The following is a 23,344-nucleotide window of genomic DNA, read 5'->3' on the forward strand; positions in this document are numbered from 1 at the left end:
ACCACTGTGATGCAACACTACCTAGTTTCTATCAGGAACTTACCAACCTGGTTTATTTCTATACACAACGCTGAAGTCTGAGATCACAGATCACGCAATTCCGGCATAAGGGTCTGAAATTTAAACACCTGTGCAAACTAAATATTATTCCTCATTTCATATTGATTGGGTTACTGGGTTTCTGTACAAGTTAGGACATGCACACGATCCTGAACACATACATGTAGTGGAAGGACTGTGGTTAAGCTCAATTGCGGACTTCAAAGGATTTAAGGGTTTTCTTTCTTCATCTTTAATAGGTTTAAAGCTCAGAATTCACATCCAGCTGTCCACCTTTATATTCTGTCTACCTTTATATTCTGCAAATAAAATGTATCCTCAGGAAATACAATGAAATTATGTCCAAATTTTATAGATGGCCTCATAATTAATAAAATTAGTACCTGTTTATGAAACTCAGACATTGTCCTCTGCTAGAGACATCTGAAAGTCAGTTGTATCTAAAGACTGTTTTCTAAAACTGTGAACAGATAAAGTGAGAGTGCAGAGGAACAACAATAATATAGAGGAACCAATTATTGTTTGCAACTGTAACATCTTGTTAATAGAATGACTTAGACAACAATTTGCAGTGGGAATTCTGGCAGTCCCAGAACAGAAACAGACAATAAAGAGAAACATATCCAGGAAAAAAAGAAATGTGGCAAAGCTCATTGTCAAACTACTGCCCCGGAAAATGTTGTCAGCGGTCAGATAAATCTTGTTAACAGTTTTTCAACTCTTGTCATCCTTTTATTTTTAAAAGAACCTGCCCTCATCCTTCATGCTTGAGGTTTGGGGTTTTTTTTTCATTGAAATTATGGTAGTAAAGTGCTGAAGTAAAAGCAGTGCAGCAGAACTCATCACCAGCAGCAGAAGAGAAAGTATGATAAACCAGCTGTGATTCTCCCAGCCTAAATAAGAATACTTTGCTATAGCTAACTCGGAACTCAGCCAAAAGACCTGGTGGCTACAACTGGAGAACCAGCTTTTGTCAGGGATGACCTGGCAGCCAGTCCTGTCACACTCATGAAGTTGTTCTCATTTCTACAGAAAGGCACAGCTAACAGTTCATAAACCATAGTAGTGATTTCTGACAGGAACATCCCATGGTGGCTTCAGAGACTTTATTCCTGTTTCTGGCATAGATTGGGTTTTAATGCCAGAAAAGTCTCCAGGTGTGGACATGCAGAGATCCCACTCCACAGATGTAAATTCATACTGAGCCCTTATTGTTGTAGTTTCCCCATGCAAATCTTTGAGGGGGAGCTTCAGACCTGGCATAGGATATACTGTCTTCTCCAGCTTTTTGGCTCTTCTCTTTCACTCTTACTGGCAAAAGAGCAGTCAGAATACCAAAGCAATGGCTGAGGTTCCCCTAGTCCTTTAGAAGCACAGAGTCTGAAATGCCCTTCTCCTGATAACCTCATTCAGATAATACAAATCTGTGACGCTTACTTTGTTGAGCTGGTAAAACTACTAACCCTAATTAGTAGCATTCATCATAAATGTTGTCAGTGTGTTTAGTCCTAAAATACTCAGCAGATACTGAGTTGGTTGTCAATCAGGCATCCCTGATCTCGTTAAAAAAGGTCTGAGGACATCAGGATTCTGCTAATCACTGCCCTCTAAGCTCCCTATCTGTAGCACTGATCTGCTCTATCCTGCAAACTTTTCCCAGAGCTGCTGTTGGTTAGGGATGCAATGAAGCGCGATTTGTGATTATCATTGCTGGGCTCATGAAAGCCCCAGGTGTAGATGTAATCACAGGCAGCACTGAGCTTTTGCTGGTATAGCTTATTTTGCTTTTGTGGGAGGAGAAGAAAAGGCTGGAATAAGCTGTACTAGTTTATTGCAGTTTTGCTTGTACAGAATACCAGATTACCTACTCAGAAGTGCTCTGAATATAGATCTCCCTTGGAGCTGAAGTAGAGCCATCCACTGCATCTATGTAGGCCTTCCTTTATTTCACTTGAAAAGATACCGCATAGTAGGTAGGAGTGTTTTCTTAAAAACACTTTGGTGTGGAGAAACAAGATCTTTTTTCATCATCTGTAGAACAATGTGATCTGAGTTTGAACAGCCAAGAGGGTGCTGAAAATAGGAAAGGGCATGCCCTCTCCTCTGCCAATTGCTTACTGATTAATCAAGGGCATGGTGCTGATGGCAGTTACACGTGTGAGCAACTTCCATTTCACTAGTGGTTCCCTGGAGATGGATTCATGGGAAGGGTCTGGAACAGGAAAAGGCAGGGCGGATCCATGTGAAGTAACCACAAGTAGGTAGAAGACCCAAGAGAGCACCACACAGACTTGCTTCATGGCCACTAACTCTAGTGGTGGAATGTAAGACCCCAAACGCCAATTCTGTGCCAAGGAACTAAACCCCAAATCAATGTGCAGCCAGACACGAGGGCACAGCAGCGTACCAGGCTGATGAACTAATCACACCATTGCCAGGTGTGAACTGGCGGCAGCACGGGTTGATGGCAGAACCGGGCGCTGTCCCACGAAGGTGTTGTGATCTAAGAACAGAACCTTGCAGACACAACTGCAACGGGAATTGCAAAGCTTTTTGATGATCCGCTTTGGAAGGCACCGGTGCGTAACGCCAGCGCTCTTTTATGAGAACGCAGCACCGCTTCCACGTGCAGCGCTGAAGGGAACACACAACAGCGCCCGTCGCACCAGTACAGCCGTGGTACAGATCGCTGGGGAGGCGGTCGGGGCTCCCGGAGGAACACCCCGGGGAGCACCTTTAAACCCCTCTGCGCCCGGGCGCCTCTCGCCCCGCTGTGCTCCTGCCGCCTTCACTGAGGTGAGCAGACGCTGTAATAGCACCGAGCCTGGCCAGCGCCTCCCTCAGCCGGGCCGCCGCCCCGCCCCCTCACACCCCTCCTGCCAATCACCCCGGCTCCGCCTCCGAGACCCGAGGTGCGGGGTTTGAAAGCGGACCGGTCCACGCCGCGCTCAGACCGGGGGGGAGAAGGAAAGGACCGGTGTAGTCGGTGGACGAAGGGCAGCCTCGCCCAGTCAGCGGTCTCCGGCCGTGAAAGCCATCCCTGCACCGGTGGGTCAGTGTTGCCCACCCGCCTCACCGGGTGCGGGCGCAGGGAGAGTGCGTTGGGCGGTTGGCCTCGAGGACTTCCCCCCCCGCGCGGCGCAGTGGGAGGCGCCCGGGACCTCGCGTCACCCATTGTTTACAAACCAACGCCAGCGGGCCGAGCTCCAGCTTCAACCGCAGCCGCCGGAGCCGCGTGTGCTCGCGTGCGCGCGGGGCGGCGGGCGGCGGCCCCAGTCCCGCTGCGGCTGCGGCACGGCAGGGCGCCGGGAGAGATGCCGTGCCGCCCGGGCGAGCGCTTCCTGCTGCTGGAGCGCTCGGTCGCCGTGGGGCAGGCGGGCCCTAAGGAGGTGGACGCGCTGGTGGCCAAGCTGGGCGAGGTGCTGCAGCTGAGCGCGCAGCGGGCGCCGCCGCCGCCCCGCAACCCCAAGCACCTGGGGCCGGGCAGCGCCCGCGACCGCGCTGCCCCCTACTCTCCGCGCTGCAGCGGCGGTGGCGGGATGCTGGCGCCCAGGGGACCGCTCCAGCCGCAAGCCCACCAGCAGCCCGCTGAGCCGCCGCGGCCGGACCGGAGCGGCCACCAGCGCGTCACCAAGCAGCTGTGCGGACGGGGCTGGCTGCGGAGCGCCGCCCGCCGGAGGAAGCAGCCCCCCTCGGGACCGGGCGACGGGCCGGCGGACGAGGAGGACCCCCACCGGCTCTTGCAGCAGCTCATCCTCTCCGGCAACCTCATCAAAGAAGCCGTCCGGCGGCTGCAGCTAGCGGCGGCGGCGGCAGCAGCGGCGGCAGCCTCCACGACCTCCAGCGGCAGCGCCTCGGCGGGGAGCAGCGGCGCTGACGGCGAGGCGGCTGAAGCGGCGGCTGTGCAGCCCCGGCAGTAGCCGGCAGGGACGAGCGGCGGTGGCAGCGGTAGCGGAGGAGCGCGGCCGCTAGCGGCGGCGGGGCCCCGGGCCGGGCGGACTGCGGGAGCGCGGTGCCGGCTCCGCCGCGATGTAAGTCTCCCGCCGCGGTAGGGTCCCCTCCCGGCATCGGGGGTTGGGGGCCGAGCGCGGCGGGGCCGGTTGGGGTGGGCCGGGTGTGCCTCCCCTCACCCCCCAAGGTCATCCCCGGCGCCGCGCCGAGCCCCGCCGCCGCTCGCCAACCGGTGGAGGCCGCGCAAGCCGCCCGCCCGAGCTGCTGTTGTGTGTGCCCCCCCCGCCGCCCCGGTAGCTCCTCCTCCTCCCCCCTGCGGGCAGCCCGGCCGGGGCCCCGGCCCAGCGCCCCCCCCCGCAGCCGGTCCGCGGCCGCAGCGGGGCTGCTCCGTCTCCCAGGAGCCATTTGCAATAATAGTCGCTGACCCCGGCGGGGGAGTTCGTTCCGCTCCCGGCGGGTTTGGGGTTTTTGTTTGGGCTTTTCTAATTATTAGTTTAACGTTTATGATTTCCCCGTTGTGACGGTATGAAGCAGTTTTAAACAAAAATGTGAATATCAAAGCTGGAGGGCAGCTGGACTTACAGTTGTAAAGCCTGATGAGTGAATGGAGCCTGCATTGGAGATGCATTGTTCACGTAGCCGAAACAAGTTTTTTTTCTACCAAAAAGGAAAAGAAAAAAAAAAAGAGAAAGCCCTGAATCCATCCTTCCCCGACAAACTCAATGGCTCGAATACAGGACGCAGCTGTTGATTTTAAATATTGCACTTCGTACCGGAGTGTTTGAAATGTGCGCCTGGTTTACAGGACTTACTGTCTTAATTAACCTGTCTGTATTGAATAAACGTGGTCTTGTTTTTATTTTCGGCTCTGTGTCTCATTGTGAAGGGGAAGTGAATTTTGGTTCACGAGGACAAAACTGTATGGATGATGCCCCAGAAGGCACGTTCCTCTTGATCTTTCAGTGGCAAGATCTCCATTTTGCAGACAGAAAGGGGGGAAGAAATCCCCACAACAATCCGCATAGTCTGATGCAGTGGGACACCGGTTATTAATGCACAGAGATGCAACTGAGCCCCTTTGTTTGCCAGCAGTGTTCATGCGTGAGCTGTGAGACGCCCCTTCGAGCAGCCGAGAATGTGGCTGTTGGAATTTCTGTGTCAAATCATACTGAAACCAAAATTGGGCGTCATGTATTGGGGAAAGAACAGGGCTTGTGTTGGCTAGTTGTTTGGGGTTTTTTCTTTCTCTGGGGACAAGACTCTTGAAAGGAAGGGAGAGATGTCTAGGCAGCATTAGCTTAAAAAAATACATGTAAAACATAGGACTTGATGCTGGGGGTAATTAAGTTCCCATAGCTGTTTTGAATAGCTTTCTTGGCTAAATCCTATGTTAGGTTTTTAGGAGTCAATGAGCTTCAAAATCAGAACTGAACACACAGACAGAGGGGAGCATAACAATCTCCCAACCCCCACTCAATTTGAGGTAAAAAGCTGCTCCTTTGAAGAAGGGAGCAATCCCACATGAAAGAAAATGGAAGATGTTTGCCTTTGTCCAAGAGAGCAATTTGAGCAGCTACATTTACTTGTGTGATTAGTTCTTTCAAGAATACATTAAATCCACAAAATATTTCAGATTTCTTTCTCTGCTTCCAGCTACTGATAGAAACTGATGCTCAGGGTTTTAATAATGTCTCACTGAATTCCTTATGCGCTGGGAACAGTATGTGATGTTATTATTAGCTTTATCTTGATTAATTTATAAGTAGAATGCAGTTTTTCTATATCAAAGCAAAGGAAGAAGTGCAGTGCATTTTAAAACCTTAATTACTAACATCTGAAGTCCTTTTTCTCATAACTTACACTGCTTTTGTGGCATTTTGCACAACTTGGAAAGGATTTGGATCTGCCATTAGTTCTTATCTTCGAATGCAATAATGCCATGTGTAGGTTGTCCTTACTTCAAGTGAAGTTTTTTATTTGAAATTTTCTTGTTTCTTTTTTAATCCAGGAAAAAAAAAAAGTTCAGTATAATGTAAAAAAGGTTTCAAATATAACTGCTAGCCAACAACTAAAAATCTAGCTGTTGTTGTGTTTGTGCTTTGAATACTCAGGCAGATAGGCATGTGTTGTGCTGACACTGAATTTGAACTCTAGGATTAGGTGTTTATCTTCGCTAAAAGAGCTGGGGGAAACAAGCTGAAAACCGACTATAGCTGATGAAGCCCGAGGTGTTATTACACAACTGCAGTTAAAAGTATTTGTACGGCCATTGGCCTAAATTCTGTGAGCTGGCATGGTTGACTTGAATTTTTTCGCCACTGATAATTATGCATTGATTCTGCATTCCCCTTCTCCCCCTCCACTCTCCCCTCCCCAAATCCTAGCCTCTGTATACTAATGAGAACAGCTAACTTTACAAGTGTCCTTTGTAGGCATTGAAAGCCTCGAGACATTCCTTTTAAGGATTTTACTAGAATAACACTTTTCAATAAACTGGCAGTTGAAGTGAGGCTTAGAAAAGATGCTAATAAATTTCAGTGACTGGCTGGTTTTTAAGCTTCCTAAATTACTTCTAAAATAGCTTTTACTTTCTCCTTTGTGCAGGGGTGGGAGATGTATATATGAGAAGGGTTATAGTAAGCTAAGTGTTGTGTAGAGTGTGTGATGATTTGGTAAAAGGAATTTTGGCACTTGTTTCAGATAACTTGCATAACTCACTGATGTGTCTTCATCACTCGTAATGTGAACATCCTAAGCTTGTGCCAGCAACCTTTATCATCACGTCTTCCTTACAAGTCTTTTATTGTCCAAAGTGGAGCACGTGTCACTTCTCCATGAGGGAATGGCTCTAAACGTGGCATATTTTGGTTCTGGAAGCTGAGTTTTGCAAGACACTGGACCGATTGAAACATTGCCTGAAGGTTTCCACTGGTTCAGTGCAAATCCTCTTTTTCAGATACTGCCTTGTGCTATGCTGTGTGGGCATACAAGCAGATAGGAACTTTGACATCAAAATCACCCTCTACTTTTCCCAAATAGGATAAAAATGTTGGACAGTGAAGTAAATATTTTTGTAAGCTTTAAATACCTTGGTTTAGAGGTAGGGTTTCTTTAATACATTTAGCCTGTGCTGGTCCTCAGATACCTGTTACTGGTTTCTAGAGAAGTGAAAAGGAAATTCAAGTACACGCTACATTTGGCCTTCACAGTGTGCTTAGGCTGGCCTCATTTTTAAGTGAAAATACAGTTCACTTCAGCTTTAAATTTGGAATAAAATTTTCACAATAGGCATTTAGGTTTTATCTGTTTTTTCCATCTTGTGAGGACAAAAACTGGTCGAAACAGGATTTTTCAGTGGGTCACATTGAGCTGTAGGATCAGAAATAAGCCATTTAGATGTTTGTAACAACTGACATTGCAATGCATTGGAGAAGTTTATTTTCAGTGTATTTACAGTGGGCTATGTTTTGGGGGTAAATTTGATTTTAAATAATTTTGCTGGCAAATGCACAAAAGACAATCTCATTTTTCAATGCGCCTCTCTGTGGTGTTGCATTAGCATGGCACAAGGCTGCCACAGCTTTATCATTTGTAGTCTTGGTTGCAGCTTAATTCCTCCTGCGTTTTCTCCGTATGACTGAGCAAGTATTTTCCTGACCCCTTGCCCAAAACTCAGCTTCACAACCTTGTTATTTCTTCCTCTTTCTATTCTCACGTTCCCTGAGCTCTTGAAAGTAACTCAGTTCAGCCAAAAGCCTGGCAGGTAGAATGATTTTAGTCTGCTATTCCCCTTACGACTCCGTTCTCCCTTTTAGCTTGTTACTGTGTTTTGCACCAGCACTCAGAGACTCCTATAAAGATCATGTTGGTGTAGTACTTGGCATAATAAACATGGTGGGGAAGTAGGGACTCTGCCCTAAGGCCTTAAAGTCAGATTTTAAAGAAAATACTGAGTGAGTCTCATGGAGGGCATAAGGGAGAAGAAAGATGTTGGCTGGGTAATGCTCAACTTAAGTTCTGGCCAGCTAGGCCAGTCCCAGTGTTGTCAGCTTCTCCATCTCCAAGAGCATCCCTCATTCCCTTCTAGTCCCTGGCCCTGTGATTTTCCTCTTCTCACCCTGCACTCCCCCCTTTCCCAGACCATTATCTTAAGCTTGTGGTTGTAATCTTTTGCTTTTACATGTCTTTTGTTCATGTTGTATTGCTCTTCCTAAATATTGAGTAGCTTTGTTCTCCTCTGTTGCTTTTTGGTAGGTACTTTTGACTTGCTGGTTCATTTGGCTTCAAATACTGTAGCTCAGTCACTTCTGGGTAGCCAAGATCTGCTTTACTTCTTAGAAACCTTGTGGTGAATGACTTGGAGGGCAAGTTACAACTGCCTTTCATCTTCAGTTTGAACAACATAGGGGAGAAATCAGAGGTGAAATCCTAGCTGAAATGAAATGAACAGATGAAATTTACAGAAAAACTCCTTTCTGTGAGAATTTCCTCCTGTGCTTTTTTTTAGAAGTAGCTGGAAAACACCACTTGAAGTGCTATGATAATTACATAAATGCCTTTGCAGCAGCACAAAAATGACATCAACAAACTCATTTCCTGAGTCAATGACGTTGGTTTGCTTTCTCTCTTCCAAAAATCATGCTTTAGCTGTGTGACTAACCTTGGCCACCTTTGTCAAAGCTGCAGAACTACCGTTCTGCAATTTTCATGGCAAAAGGCAGATACTAGAGAAGAAGGAATTGGTGCCCTTAGAGGAAGGCTGCAGTGTGCCCAAGCTGCACTAGTAGACACTGTAGACTCTGCAACAGAGGAAGCTACAGGAAATCAGGCACCATAAATCCAGAGGCGAGCAGCATTAGCTGTTCCTTATGCAATATCCTGTACCTAAATTGTATTATTTTTGCTTCCCATTATCTGGTTGTGTCTGGTAGAGTAATACAGTCAGCTAAGGGTGCTCTTAATCACTGTAGGCACTAGGACATCAGCAATCAAAAGAAATAGTAAAAACACCTTGTCTCTGTGTCCCCCTGGTAATTACTGGCTTGGCAGGATGTTTATGAAGAGGTGCTAGGAAAGGCTGTAAGCATCTGACCTAGATGAAGAAGTTCAGTATGTTCAGTTCCAAACCCAAGTACAGGTTTTATAGCAGCAGCAATTGTAAAGCTAGGGGGGGAAAAAATCCTGCTGGAGCTTTTACGTTTGAAAGCCACGTTAGAGAATGAATAGACCTGCTACCTGCTTTCATTTCCTCCCATGTAAGTACCGTTAGTTCTCATCTAAGGAACTTTGTTGCTCCCCTGCACATTATGGGGCTTGTGCCATCAGCTGCCCCTCAGAAGTGGTCTCCAGTTGATTTTACAGAGCAGAGAGGTTGTAGTCTTCCAGCTCAATGGAGCAGCACTGTATTAAAGAAATACATTTTTCATTTGGTAACAGCACCAGGATGAAAATATTTTAATTAGGGGAAATGGATCCTGACAGGCTTATACTAAATATTTGCTGCTCTAAGCATTTTACAACAAGATGCTGTGACTTATTCTACCTGTATCACAACAATTGTCCTAGTTTCAAGGCTTAAATCTACAAAAGCATGGGCTCTAAGTTAAGGTGCAGATTTGGGTTATTAGTGTTCTTAAATCCAGGGTGTGATGCCTTTTCAGTTTTACAGGACTAGTAGTTTTACACAGGAAGCCAAGCAGCACTGAAGCAGGTGACTGCATGTGCATCTGTGTATCCTCAGCTTCTCCTGAAAGATGGAAAATGAGGGGGATTTCTAATCCTCCCCTGTTGTTAGCAGCAGCATTGGCAGTTGCTATTTTGGCAATATCTAGCTGTCAGTCCATGCATGAGAATGCCCCACCAATGTGATATCTCACCTGTACATCACTTTGGAAGGTAAACAAGCAGATACGTGTATTTTTCATCTTGCTGCTCTTCTGTTAGCTTCCACCAGGCTGCTTTGGCAGCTTTCTGCCAAGACTTCTGATGTAACCTTTCTCATCCATTTTCTATGTCCTGAACAGTGACTGGATCCTGGGTCACAAGACACGGAAATCTGATTCCTATAAAAAAAAAGAGTATGTCAGCCTGCAGTGTGCCAGACACAGGAGAATGGAAATAAGAGACAGAAACTCCCACCCCTGCATCTGTATAGATTTGTTTTTCTCCCTTGTTTTGTTTTGTTTTCATTTTAGGAGAGGTTATGGGTGTCAAGCACCTGTGAAAGTCACACTGCAACCTCAGTAGGGATTTGGAAGTGATCCATGGCTCCATTTTTCACTTTTCCCATTATTTTGCTGGAGACCCTTCCACAGCATGTTTGGTTTGTGTTGATCCTGTTCTCTGCCCTGCAATAAGACAGAAGTGCTCCAGGGCTAGAGAGCAAACATATATATACGTATAGCACGGGTGCTATACATGTGTGCCCACGAGCATGGGTTCAAATATGCAGATGTTTTATTGATGCTAAGAAAAAAAAGATAGTCCTACGCAAAGGACATGTGCTATAAATTAACTTTAAAATTAATTTTTGGGGAAAAAAAATAGTATACAGCAAAACTGATGGGAGAATACCATTGTGCTTTTTGTCTCCTCGAAGTTAGGCAGTTGTATTTTTAGTGCCATACTGCATGTCCTGCGTGTGCATTGCCTTGATAGCTGCTACTGGGCAGGTCTTATCTCAGTAAAAGCAGATCGGACCCTATCAGAACTACCATGTTATTGCAAGAAATAGAATTTAAAATGGGTTTTGGTTCATCTGCTTCTTCCTAAACAAATCAGAAATCCTTATTGTCAGGTATATATTGATGCTGCATAACTTTCAAGGATGTCTTCATGCAGGCTTGACTTGAAGTGTGGAGCCAGCACAATACAGACCTGCCTTATGATCACAGTGGCTTTAACTTATCTAATATTAAAAGTCTCAGTTATTTTGGCCTCATTATTTTTAACTGTGGTTGCCATGTTTTTTCCTGTTCACAAGAGTGGAGATTTTTCTCATATTTTCTAAAGTCAAGGACTTTAGAAAAGACTTTTCTGAAGTCAGTCTCATATTTTCTCTCCTTCAGAGAGAAGAGGGAAAAAATAAAGGAAAAATCAGCTCAAAATCTAATTGTGAAAAACATTTAATGGTTTCAGATTGCATCTGCTTGGAGAAACTACATTACAAACTGATCTTCACCTTTAAGTACAACAAGCACAGACACCTAGAAGTTGAAATTGTGTTATCCAGGAGGGACTATTTTTAAGTCCATAAACTTTAGAAAGTTTTAAATTGGAGAGGGGAAGTTAACTTGAACATTAAACCAAATAGAAAAAATGAAGATACTCAGTGGCGGATTTCAACTTCGCAAATAGTCCAACTTACTTGAACTCCTGTGACTCAGCAGAGGAGATTCGTGGGTTGACACCAAAAGTAATCTTTCATAAGTGACAGTCCCACATAATTAAATCTTTAAAACTCTAGGGATTGTCATCTTGGGTCAGACCTGAGCTCTAGGTAGCTCAATATCTTGGATGCTGCTCAGCTGCTTCATACCAGCTGCTGCATAGTGGAAAAGCCCCAGCAGTCCTCATCCTGATGTCTGGCATTTTGGCTGCCTCTTGGTTACGTAGCTTACTAACCCTTCCATACTGTTGGATTGTGGAGATTTAGTCATGGTTACAGCTGATTTTCTTGATAGCTGTGCATGGTGGTATGGGTGGTCCAGTGCTTTCAGGTCAGTGCCAGGAGACCTGATCTACTGTGGTCAGTTGGCCTGTAGATGCTTGTATACAAAGCTGGCTTCTGCCAATTCACCTTAAGTACTTCTGTCATTTAGGGTTCTATGGTTGACAAAACTGTCCTCAGTTTGTTCTAGATCTAGATTTAGATTTACCACTGGGATCTGTGAGGGCTCAAGAGCACTAGCAGCCTTTCCCCAGCCACCGATTGCCCATCTACAACAGGGAGGCCGTTACTGCTCAGGCAGATGTGCACCTTTTCTTCGAGCCCTGCAAAAGGCAGAAAGGACCAGATGTCATCCTCATGGTTCAGGCATTCTTACTTTTCCCCCATGGCTCACATCTGGATCATCTGTTGTTACCTTTGGACTCAAGAGGGAACAAATGAGTGCAGTGTTAATGTGTGCCCAAAGGTAAAGGTTATTCCTTAAAGAGTGAAAGAAAAGCCAGATTTGAAGGACCTCCATTCCTTGGGTTCCTAGGATTGTGTTTATAACAGCAGCTCTTATCTCAGTAAACCTAGTGCCTTGGGACTTGACAAGAACTGACAACACCCTTCCATATGAGGAAGCAGTTTGCTGTAACCGGTGACTTCTCAGAAAATGTTCTAGTCCAGTGCCTGTGTTGGGGGTTTCACTCTGCCTGGAGAGCAGAGAGCCTCTAATTTTGATTGTTCAAACTGAAAACTGAATGTTTTAAATTCACAGCCTTTGCTTCAGATAAGCCACCTCTCAGACATGCCTGTGTGCTCCCATATGCCCCTGGCCTCCCATGCATACCGTCCTATTCTTTTAGCAATGTCATTAGGAAATTCAAATGAGAGCCCACACACATGATCTTAACAGAGCAGGGTCAGCCCAGGCAGTTCCGCTCTCCAGTTCTCCTGAAGCTCTCACTTTAATGTTCAGCAGCATGGTCAAGTTGTTCAGACAGTCCTTCTGAACAAGAGCATCTCTGAAGCTCACCTGGAGTACCAGCTGGCTGGCTCCCACAGGGGCAGCTCTGTTGAAGTCAAGCAAGATTCCCTCAAGCTCCAAATCATACAAAATCAATTCATTTATTTAGAAAGGGGAGAGTTTTCTGCAGCGGCAGGACACTGTGGTAGGAGTGGAGGCAGACATTTGTAATAGAGGCACGTATGCTCCAAGAGCAGAGCGCATATGGCCAACACATCTCAAAGAGCCAACTCCGAGGAACTAACTGTTCTTTCCTAATTAAGTGTCAAAAATGGGAAATGATGGATGGTTTAATCAGGCCCCTTTACATAATTGGCTCTGCGATAGAAGATCATTCACAGCTGGGTTTTCTTCAAATGTGTCCTGGCACAAGGGCTTTTCTTCATCCTTAACTCTTCTTTCTCTTACCTGAAATGCCATTATTTTCCCCCCTTGATCCTCTGAGGCGTGAGCAGCACCTCATGCAGCAGAGCAGGTGGGAGCACTACTGCCTACTATGAACCACTGTGGTCCTCTCTGTTGTCTCCATTGCTGCCTCTCAGAAACTTGAAGAGCTTGTTTGGTTTTTGACCAAAACTGCTGAACTGTCTCCTGTAATGCCCTATGCTCGGCTGCAATGTATGGAGTTTAATTTTTGCTCAGCTGGTTTGTGTGTATATATACTGCACTGGCATGCCAGGAAGGGAGCAGAGATATGTCTATCTGGCTACGTGTTTGGCAAAAAACGAACCAATCCTTTTATCACCAACTGAGATGTCATTATAGCCACCCTCCAGCCTCTCCCTCAGCAAAATTAAGCTATATAAAAAAAGGCAGGTCTCCAGCCCAACCTATTAGAGTTAATGAGAAAAACCCAGTCAAAGTCAGTGGTGCAGGGACCTGAAGTTGGTGTCACGATTTGCATTGCTGACAGTGTGGTGAGTCAGCAGGGATGGGATGAGTTGGTAAGTGGTTAGCAAGCACTCCACGACTTGGCAGCAGTCCTGGCTGCCGTTATGTCGTTGTGGGGATGTGTTAGCACCTTGCCTAATCTGTGTGCTTTGGGGGGGGGGGGGTATCCTTGCACCTCCCTCAAGTGTGAAATAGAGGGAGAACGTTGACAAACTCAGCCTTCATGTGCAGAGACTGAGGATCTGTGCCAGCAGCTCATGTCAGCTTTGAGCCTCCGCTTTCCTGTGTCGTGGGGCTGTGACTGTGCAGGCGGGCGCTTCCCACTAGATACTCACAGGCACCGAAAATAGACACTCCATTACTGTAGTGCATTAGCTGACATAATGAAGGGCTCTGCTTACTAGTTCAGTTACATACTGGCAATCTGGCCACTTTTCATGCTTTATTTATCAGGTATTAATTGCAACTTCCACTTATCACCCCCAGCCTAATTGCTGCACCGTCCATTGCAGCCATCTACTTATTTTTGCTTTTGTTATTAGCATCAGAAAACTCAATTAACGGGCGAGCAGGCGTGCACACACAAACACACAGTAGTAGGTTTGTGCTGATGTTTTTAAAGATACACATCTGCTGATACTAAAAATAGGTCCTTGTCAGCAGCTTGGTAATTTTAGGCTCAATGAGAATTCATCCCCATGGTAACTGTACAGTTGTTGAATCATTTATTATTTGAGCTCCAGAATCACAACAGTGCCAGCAATTTTCATCCCCTGAACATTTTTAAGGACCTTTTGCAATGCTCCTTGCTCCGCACCATCAATATTTATCGAGCAAACAGCACTAATTCTTGAACTGACTCCCTGCTTCTCCTCAGCTGTATCGGGACTGGGATGCCGGATATCAGGATGGCAGTTTAAATAGGTTTCACTTTATGATAACAGCAGTCCCGCTGGTATGGCTGTTTGTTTGGCTGGGGGTGGTACGCACCAAGCCCTGCAAACTCCCGATTGGAAACAGGAAACTTTAAAGTGCAGACCTAAGCCTCAGTCTTTGTCCCGAGAGCCAGGAGATGTCTCAGATCTGTCTGTTGCAAGAGGTTTTGCAGATAAGGGGCTGGTAGTTTTTAACTGTGTAGATAGATGCAGTTGACTCCAAGCCGGTGGGGGGACACACACTGCCTGGCTTTGTGGAGATAAAAGCTGTTTGTACTTTCCCTTGCTTAGAGATAACGTTCATTAGGCATCTTGTGCTAAAACCAAGCAAAGCATAAGGGTGAAATTCAGGTCCCCTGCTCTCATGGAGCCAGCCTCCAGAGGGTGGGACTGCGGGAAGCTCTGCAGGATGGGGTAGGGAGGCCGTGACCGCTATCGGGCTTGGACCAATAGGAATAATTCAGCAGCAGAACTCTTCTGCAGGACACAGATTGCATTGAAATGGGGTGCCTGAAACTGATTTTGGGATGGATTAAATCACAGGCATCAACTCCCTCACCAGCTGCCCGCATGATTTTTGTTGCGCCATTGCTGGCCATTAGATTTATGGAGTGGGCAATACAGAGAGCTGTTATGTTTTAGGTAGAAGCGGTTCAGACTCTTTTAGTCTGACAAACTGGGATGTGAAAGACTGACCCAGAAACACAGACGCTATTCCCAGGTGCCAGCAGTTGTAAAGTGACATGCTTAACAGAGCTGATTTCTCCTAGGTTAAACATTATAGCTATTATATACTGTCATGACTGATGCCGTATTTTTAGCTCAAATGCACTTTCATTGTGTATTTTAAGAAGCTCTTGGACAAGGTAGTCTGCAAGGTGCTTTTAAATTGCCTTTTGTCTCATTAGTTCAGTTGGGTTGATCACAGTGAAAGGATGTGAAGTGCTTCATACAGCGCCTTGCAGCTGCCTTCCACCTTAAGCAGCTCTCTGTAAATCTGTCAGTACCCAAAGCATGTTGTGCATCGCTTGTACAGGATTTGTCAGGTGATCCTGGTGTGCACTGCAGGGAGAGCCAGTGTCTGCTGTCAAGGGGAGCTTGGTTTCCCCTCCTGTGCAAGTGTATGATCACCACTGATGCCAGTCCAAGTCACGTACATGCCAAGGGACAATACAGTGTTTCCCCCAAGGGCAGGATTGGGAGAAGGTGGTCCCTGCGTCAACCAGCCCCTAAGTTCTCCCCTGGACAGGTGGCTTCTCTTTATCCTTTATTCAAGCATCTGGTTGCTCAGTCTGCTCATTTAATTAAACCAGGAATTTCCTTCCCTCTGGTTCGTTCAGCCACTGTACATTTATCCCAGCGCACATACAGGGACAGATTTGGAAGATGCTACCTTATTTTATTTCCACCTGCCAGTCTCCATCTTCCTGGGATGGAAAGCAGCCCTGTGGCCATGGCCTCAGCTGGCAGAGGCAATGCCAAGTCTCACTGTGCTGCAGCCAGAATGTTTCAATAGGAGAATTACTCGCCTGTAGCATCCAGAAAGCTGGTCACAGCTCACAGGTTTTGTAACGAGCTGGGAGGGGGAGAGAATCACCTGCACAATAGACCAGAAGCACCATTTATTTCCAAACTCGTTGTGGCCAAGAGCTTATTTCCAAATAGTTTTTTCTGCTTTGCCATGCAGTGGTGGGTGAACAGCTTGGTCCTGCTCTGCAGGCTGCTGCCTATGGAGATGGGGTGGCTGTCCCAGAGCAACCCAGTTCCTCCCCAATAATGTTTTCCCCTGTCACAAGAACGAAGATTTGAGTAATGACATCAAATACACTGTTACTGCCCTGTGGTGTATGAGAACCACAGCAGCCCGTTCTACATTGTCATTATTCATGCATTTTTACCTTGTTTTTTTTTTTGATCCTGCTTGGAAGGGGGTAACACACACACCAACACTGTGTAATGCCCTAAACAGTGTTGCTGACCATGAACTCCCAGGGTGACTGTAAGCCAGGGTATCCACACATCACACAGCCATAACCCAGGGTACCTGCACAGTCAGAAGCCTTCACCAGGCACTGACAAGGGAATTACTGAACCTGCAGGGCAGCTGCAACTGGTGACAGTGTGCAGAAGGGAGACCCAGCCTGCCTGGGACTGGGAGACCAGGCTGGGTTTGAACCTCTGGGTGCAGTCTCCTCCAGCACAGGATGTTTTTTTATCTGAAGTCAGAGAGAAATACTGAACATGTGATTCCATCTCACTGTTTTTGCAGTTGCTGTCTGAGAAAGAATCGAGTGTTAAAGCCCATCTATGAGCTCTGTCTTACTAGGTTTTTCCATCTGGTTGTAACTGGGTTTTCCATCCGAGATGTTTGTTAGTAAAAATAGCTCATCTATGAATTGTATTAGAGTACTGACAAGGGCCTTTTTGCCAGAAATGGCTCCAAGCTGCGGAGTGCTCTAGAAATGTTGTCATTCCATAACTTCGTGCTTATGTGCGATCCCTTATGAGAGACATTTATTTCATGTAACATCCCTTCTCGCTCCACCCTGCAGGCAGCTCTGCACGGGATGAAACTTTTTAATGAACAGGCTCCTTTGTTCTTGGTTTGGCTCGTATCTGGCACCCCAAATTACACACCAACCTCCTGGGAAATGCAGGCAAAGTGATGCTGTGCCACCTCTGGCAGTGTGAACATGCCAGATGCTGCTGCTGCTGCTGCCAGCCAAGTGCTGGGGAGACACCTTCCGCTATAACCTCACATTGACTTTGATACAGGACTGGAGACTGGAAGTGAAGCAGCGCTGGGGTGATCCCTTGGCTCCTGGCAGCCAGAGGAGCAGGTGGAGAGACACACAGACAGAGCCAGCAGCCCATGTGCTGTCCAGTGCATGGATGCACACAGGACATGGGGTCTGACATTACAGATTGCAAACACTCACAGAGTCCCATTGTTGCTGCTGATGCCTCTTATGCGGTGATGGATAGATTCTCTCTGCAGGCATCAACATGTAACAGCTCTCCAGAAGGGAAACCAGGCTTGCTGGTTAATCTAGGACATCTTTAATTTTCTCTGTGCTCATTCCTGTGCTGTCACAGAGGGCTCTCACTGCTAAGCGCACCCAAATGTGATTGCAGCCATGTGAGAGAGGATCCCACACCCTCCCATCGGGATCCAGCTGCAGTGGGGCTGCACAGCCTCACCCCTGCCCAAACCTCCCAGACTCCAGCAGTAACTCACAGCAGGGCCTCAGCACTCCCACTATGAGTGTAGTGAGCCCAGTGCTGCTCTTTCATCACCACTCAGGCTCAAAAACCAGTATGAGGGTTTGATACTGGGGTAGACAAGGTTCAGTGGTCCAAACCACTCCTGCATTTGGTTTCTCTCCTGTGGTGCGAGGAGGCTGTGTGGGATAAGTTGCTGCCACCCATTTGCCTGCCATGGAAAGCCTAGGTTTGATGTGGGGTTACTCAATATGCTACTGCTATCATCAGGGTGAGAGCAGTGCTGTGACTCCAGCTGTCCTTCCCTAAATCTCACCTTCAGGCTGGTTCATTGCTTGGGATCCTGTGATGCTCTAGTGACAGCCCAGTGTTGATGCTGCTCCTTCAGCTCCCTGCTTGTTTCTGGCTGCACTGGGGCTCCCATTGGCTGAGCAGCCACCACTGTTGATCCAGCTCCAAGCTGTGATCAGTAATAGCAAACTATTTCTGTGCCCTTCGACCCTTAGAACTGTGCTCAGGACAACAGTGACAGCACAGGGCCAAAAGGAGGAAGAGATTTTCTGATGGGATTGCTCTTATACTATGAAATCATGGCCCCAGGATACAAATGGAGGCACACCGTGTAGGCAGAGGTGATATTTTTCATCAACTGGAGTCATAAAGTGGAAAAGAAACTTAAGTTTGTGTGTCCCAGCCTTTCTGTGTGTGTGATATGTCTGTGTTTCAGCCACCTCACAAGCAGTCAGAGTCAGTCAGGGTCTGGTTTACCGGAGTTCATGTGGGCTCCTTGCTCAGTTGCAGCTGGTCAGTCCTCTCACAACAGTGAATGAAGCAGTGGGGTTGGTATTCAATAACTTTTGTCAGTGGGGCCATGGTGCTTCTCCAGCTGTTTTCCTGTTACTGAAGTGCCTCATTGCAGGAGCTCCCACATGCAGACCAGGATTACACAGCCCCTGGTGAGATGCACGTACTAAGCCAAGCAACTGCCATGCAACATGCAAGAGCCACAGGAGAACATTCTTTATCACCACACTCCATTTACACCATGAAAACAAGGAGGTATTTTGTTTCTGGTTTAGCACAGCACAACCTTCCATTGGCTTCTCAAATCAAGCAGGGCAAAGGCAGCAAAGGTGGATGAAAGCAAGCTCATCTCTCTTATGCTTACTCTGACTGCCCAGGCTGGTTTACCAAGTAGCCCATCTTTAGCCTGCAGTATGTAAAAGGATCCCTTGGGTTCCTGTACAGGTGAGAATGCAGGTGAGAGTGGCTGTATGCATCTCCATCCAAGGGATTAATGACAACAGAACCCAAAAAGAAGTCTGTGTGGATCCACGAGCCAAACATGGCATCTGAACACACCCTGAAATAACCGGTTGCTTTGAGGGGCCCGCAAACCAGTGAAACACATGGGCTGCTTCCCAGAGGCGTGGGTCCAGGGGCTGGACAGGGGATGCTGGAGAGTGGGCCATACCTGCCCCTCGCTACCTTCTCTTTGCACAAGAGACCCCACACTTTGAGTCTGTGTCTTTTGCCCCCTCCCCTGCAGCCCTTCTGCCCCATGAGGGGCACAGCCTGGCTCTACTCTCCTCCTCAGCTCCAGAGAGACCAAGGACGTGACCTTGGAAAAAGAGCAGGGCAGGATAGATAGTTGGGAGTATGAAAAAAGGCAGAAAGTCCAGGTTGCAGAAGGGGAAAGGGCATCCTCACCCTCACTCCACCCCAGAGCACTTTGCCACTGCAGGGGTTGGATTAGAGTCTTCTCTCTCCTCATTCTTTTGGCCAGTTGTTACCAGCTCTGCATTTTTAACAAGGCCCTTTGCTGAAGGTGTTACACTATTAAACCAAACAACCCAAAGGCAGCACAGATGTTGCATTTTCCATTGCAATGTGCTGTCTCTGGCAGCGTGGCTTTTAGGATGTCACCACTTGCAAAATCCTGAAGTGCAGTGTTTAGTCTGTCAGCACCCTGACAGACTAAAAGCACCCTGAGAAATTACGTCTCTGCACTGCTGCAATTCTGACACCAGAACATACACAGTGTGGTTGGCAAGTTACTAATTACAGGTTAAACCCACTTTGTGCTCAAGGACTTAGGGTAGGCCTTTGCAAGTTACTTTATTCAATGCACGTGCATGGTAGTAAGTTTGGGATGAGAAATTTCAGAGCTGGCAAAATAAGAGCACACTGAATTCTCTAGAGCTGTACATGGAGGTACAGAACCCACTTACAGCTTTCGCTGTTGCAAGATGTTTTAGTGAGATCATCCCTTGTCCTGCAAAAGTGCAAATAGAAAAAAAAATTTAAGGAAGGAATTTTTAGAAGTACCTTCAGGCTTAGAAAAATTCCTATTGTAAATGCAGGGCATTATTTTCAAAGGAAACAAATTGTGGTAGAATTCTGATTATTTTCAAATGGTTTTAAGCCAAGAGAGCCTGCACCATTCCCAGTTAAGCAGTGTAACATCGTGGCATGCGGGCTGGCACTGACCGCAGAAAACACCTCAGTGTTAGACAGAAGCTTATTTTAAAACATGCTTAACATTAAGGTCTTGGAAAACCTATGTGAAGGACATAAATATTCAAGTTTAGGTTTTTAATATGGGAGACAACATGCTGCTGAGCTCAGTTACAAAGAAAGGAGAGAAACAGGATGAAGATGTAGTAACCTGAATACTGGACACACTTATTAGGGTAAACAGGGTTGTCATTCCTTAGGTTATCCAGGCTAGTAGATGGTATAATTTGATTCCACAGTTTATATTTTATATATAAACCCATTATATTTAAAAAAGGACTTTACTAAGAACATAGTTCAGAAGGTGAATTTCCCCCATGTAAAACAATCATTTTACATGCAGTCTTTATGAAAGTATGATATATTTTCTCAATCTTTTTTTCAGGTTAATTCCAGTTATTACATTCATACTACATACTTTTTTTTTTTTTACACATCTGGATATGAGTGATAGATTCATGCCTCAACTTCAATCAATAACATCAGCCCCAGACAGTTATATCTTTACTGATGGAAGCTCAGGCTTTCCTGCTTAAATAAAATCGCCTCCAGCTGACAACCTCCCTAACTGATGTAATTGAGATACCTAGAGATATCAAAGCTGTGATTTCCTAGTTCGTCTTGCAAAAAGAACACCAAATACACACATTTCTCCCTTTTTGTAAGAATTGCCCCATTTCTAGACTGATTTCTAAAGCATATGACCGTAATAATGGAGGAACAGTATCCTAACTCAGCTTTAGATTAAATTTAGCATTGTAGTCAAAATAGACAGACTTACTGAAAAAGAATATAAAGGGTTCAGTTCTGTGTTTCATAAATAGAACCCCCAAAATACCAGACATGAGAAATTATATAACACAAATATAACACAAAACTCAACTCAGATCATATATATTAGGATATACCTCTACCTTTATAAAATTTGAGGCCAGGGTCCCAAGAACAAAGCCGTATCATCATAAAAAACAAGGCCAGTGGGGACCTGAAGAGAACATCTTGTCCACGCCTGTGCCTGATAGCAAGATCAGCTATACCAGTGGATCCAGATGAATGGAGATGGAGCATCCTCCCCAGGCAGTCCAGATGAGAATTTAACTACTGCTGATACAGAAAGGCTTGTTCCAATGCCTCCTTTAATCCCCAGCTGTAACTCCATCCTTCTCTCCTGGTGTAGTGCACAATGGAAAGAATTCATTCCTCCTCTCTTAATAGCTGTATTTTTGAATATAGTGCTTTCACGCCACTCCTCAGCCTCCTTTTCACCAAACTAAGCACTCCCAATGCCACCACAGGCCCCTGGGAGCTGTTTTCACATCCCTTCTCTTCACTCTCCACAGTTGGTCCACATCTTTCTGCAATTTCTATACCAATTCTTGGCTGTACGTTTTTGCTAAAGTTTTACCAGCACTGGATAGAAGACTTGGAAAACTTGAAGGGCATCCCACGCAAAAGGCCCATTTGTGCAACCAAACATGAGGTTTGCCTTTGTTTTTCAAAAGCACTTAATTATTGGTGCATTCAGTTTGATTTATTTTTCCAAAGCTTTCCTGCTACAAAGTCTGCTGATGCCCATCTACTCATTCCCCATCTGTATTTGCACAGTTAGGATATTCCTGTGAAGTTAATATGTAAAGTCTCTATTCCACCATCACTCCCCAAGTACCTTATACAGGCTGATTTTCTTTCTGCATTCCTATTAATTTATAATTGCATTCCAAAGTTAAAGGCAGAACCACCTCCTCTGAAATGTTGGAAATACAATTTTGAAGTATTTGGCATCAATTAGTCACGTTCAATATACTCATGTTTACAGAACAGCAATTTAAAAGAATTCCCTGTCACATACTTCAGACTGCAATAGTGTGAAGTTTGCCAGAAGAAAACATAAATCTAGATTACTATGGCTGTAGTGATTGCAGGAGGGTGCCATACAGGAAAGAGCAAAGGAATAAGGGACAACAATGAAAGAGAGATTTATTTCCCTTCCATTTTTTAAATTAGAGCACCTCATTTCTGTTATATCTTGCCTCGTCTGTAAGAGTTTTTCTACTTTGCCACTTCCTGCACCCCCTTTTATTGTTTCTCTTACCTTGTACTTATTTTCAGTGACACCAAGGCACTACTGTAGAACACAAATAGTTCTATAGGAGGAACACAAGCATCCCATACCCAAAGTGCTTTACCAGGAACTCTGTCCCAACTGTTGAGGTTTCCCCAAGGGCCTCCCAGGAGCCACAGAATTAGATCCTACAATTCTGCTAGGCTTTCTGCTGAGTTTGGGGGGAAAAAAAAAATCAGGGAAGAAAAAGCAAAACAGGCTCCAAAGCTGCTGGGGACACACACTAGGCATTCCCTGTGCAGTGCCCCCACAGCCCTCACTCCAATACCCACAGAGGTGACAGATTTCCCTACACAACCATTGGTTACAAGAGGGGCTGATGCCCTTCTCAGGCTGCAATGTTGCAAAAAGCCTATTTTCTTCTTGAGAGAATGCACAGCTGATGGAGCACAAAGGTGCAGCTCCCTCTTTGGTCACAGTTAAAAGGTATATATGGGAGAAAGAGGCAAAACCCAACACGGAGCTCCACCTCTCCAGCAGATACGGGCCCCAGCTCCTGGGCCCTCCACCCTAGACCATCTTTGTGTTTTTAGTCTTGGACTAAAGCACATCCACAGCTCTAAGTGCCTGTCTCTTGGACAGGAACTACATTTGGGATGGCAGCAGTTCACCTGTGCTTTCCAGGAGTAGCTGGACCAGCAAGAAAGAAGCCATAGGACAAATGCTTTCCCACATCAAGCTCTAGAAGGATAACCAAGTGCATTTTTGTGGATTTGTGTGATTTTAAATAATGAGACATGTCTTTTTGCCAAATACCTTATCTTGTTTGGCGGTAACTTTCTGCCTTGGAAGACAGTTTCTAACTTACAACAACTGGCCCATTTCAAGAACAGATCAGCTTGTAATCCTCAGTTCTGCAATATTTATTTTGAACATGCCAGAGACCCTATCCCATTTCCAAGTTTTAGCCTCACAAATTTCTCTATTTCAGGCTTTTCCATCCCCTTCCCCCCCTTTCTTCAGTACAC

At 46.1% G+C, this 23,344-nt stretch overlaps 2 protein-coding genes across 2 annotated transcripts in view; one reads left to right on the plus strand and one right to left on the minus strand.

Annotated features, from left to right (window-relative positions):
• Positions 1–2,974: 2,974 nt before the first annotated feature.
• Positions 2,975–4,870, plus strand: FRAT2 (FRAT regulator of WNT signaling pathway 2). Its single transcript, XM_061371055.1, has one exon. The coding sequence runs from the start codon at positions 3,375–3,377 to the stop codon at positions 3,978–3,980; it is 606 nt and encodes a 201-aa protein (XP_061227039.1). The 5' UTR covers positions 2,975–3,374; the 3' UTR covers positions 3,981–4,870.
• Positions 4,871–16,599: 11,729 nt separating this feature from the next.
• Positions 16,600–23,344, minus strand: part of ESRP1 (epithelial splicing regulatory protein 1) — a 39,925-nt gene continuing 33,180 nt past the window's right edge. The window contains exon 15 of the mRNA XM_061371059.1: positions 16,600–16,731. The gene's annotated coding sequence lies outside the window, so the exon portion shown is untranslated. The remainder of the gene's footprint in view (positions 16,732–23,344) is intronic.

The sequence above is a fragment of the Neopsephotus bourkii genome, unplaced genomic scaffold (genome assembly GCF_033783945.1).
Source record: "Neopsephotus bourkii isolate Nb327-2 ecotype Australia unplaced genomic scaffold, CSIRO-AGI_Nbou_v1 NB_1558, whole genome shotgun sequence".
In the NCBI taxonomy this organism is placed as follows: domain Eukaryota; kingdom Metazoa; phylum Chordata; class Aves; order Psittaciformes; family Psittacidae; genus Neopsephotus; species Neopsephotus bourkii.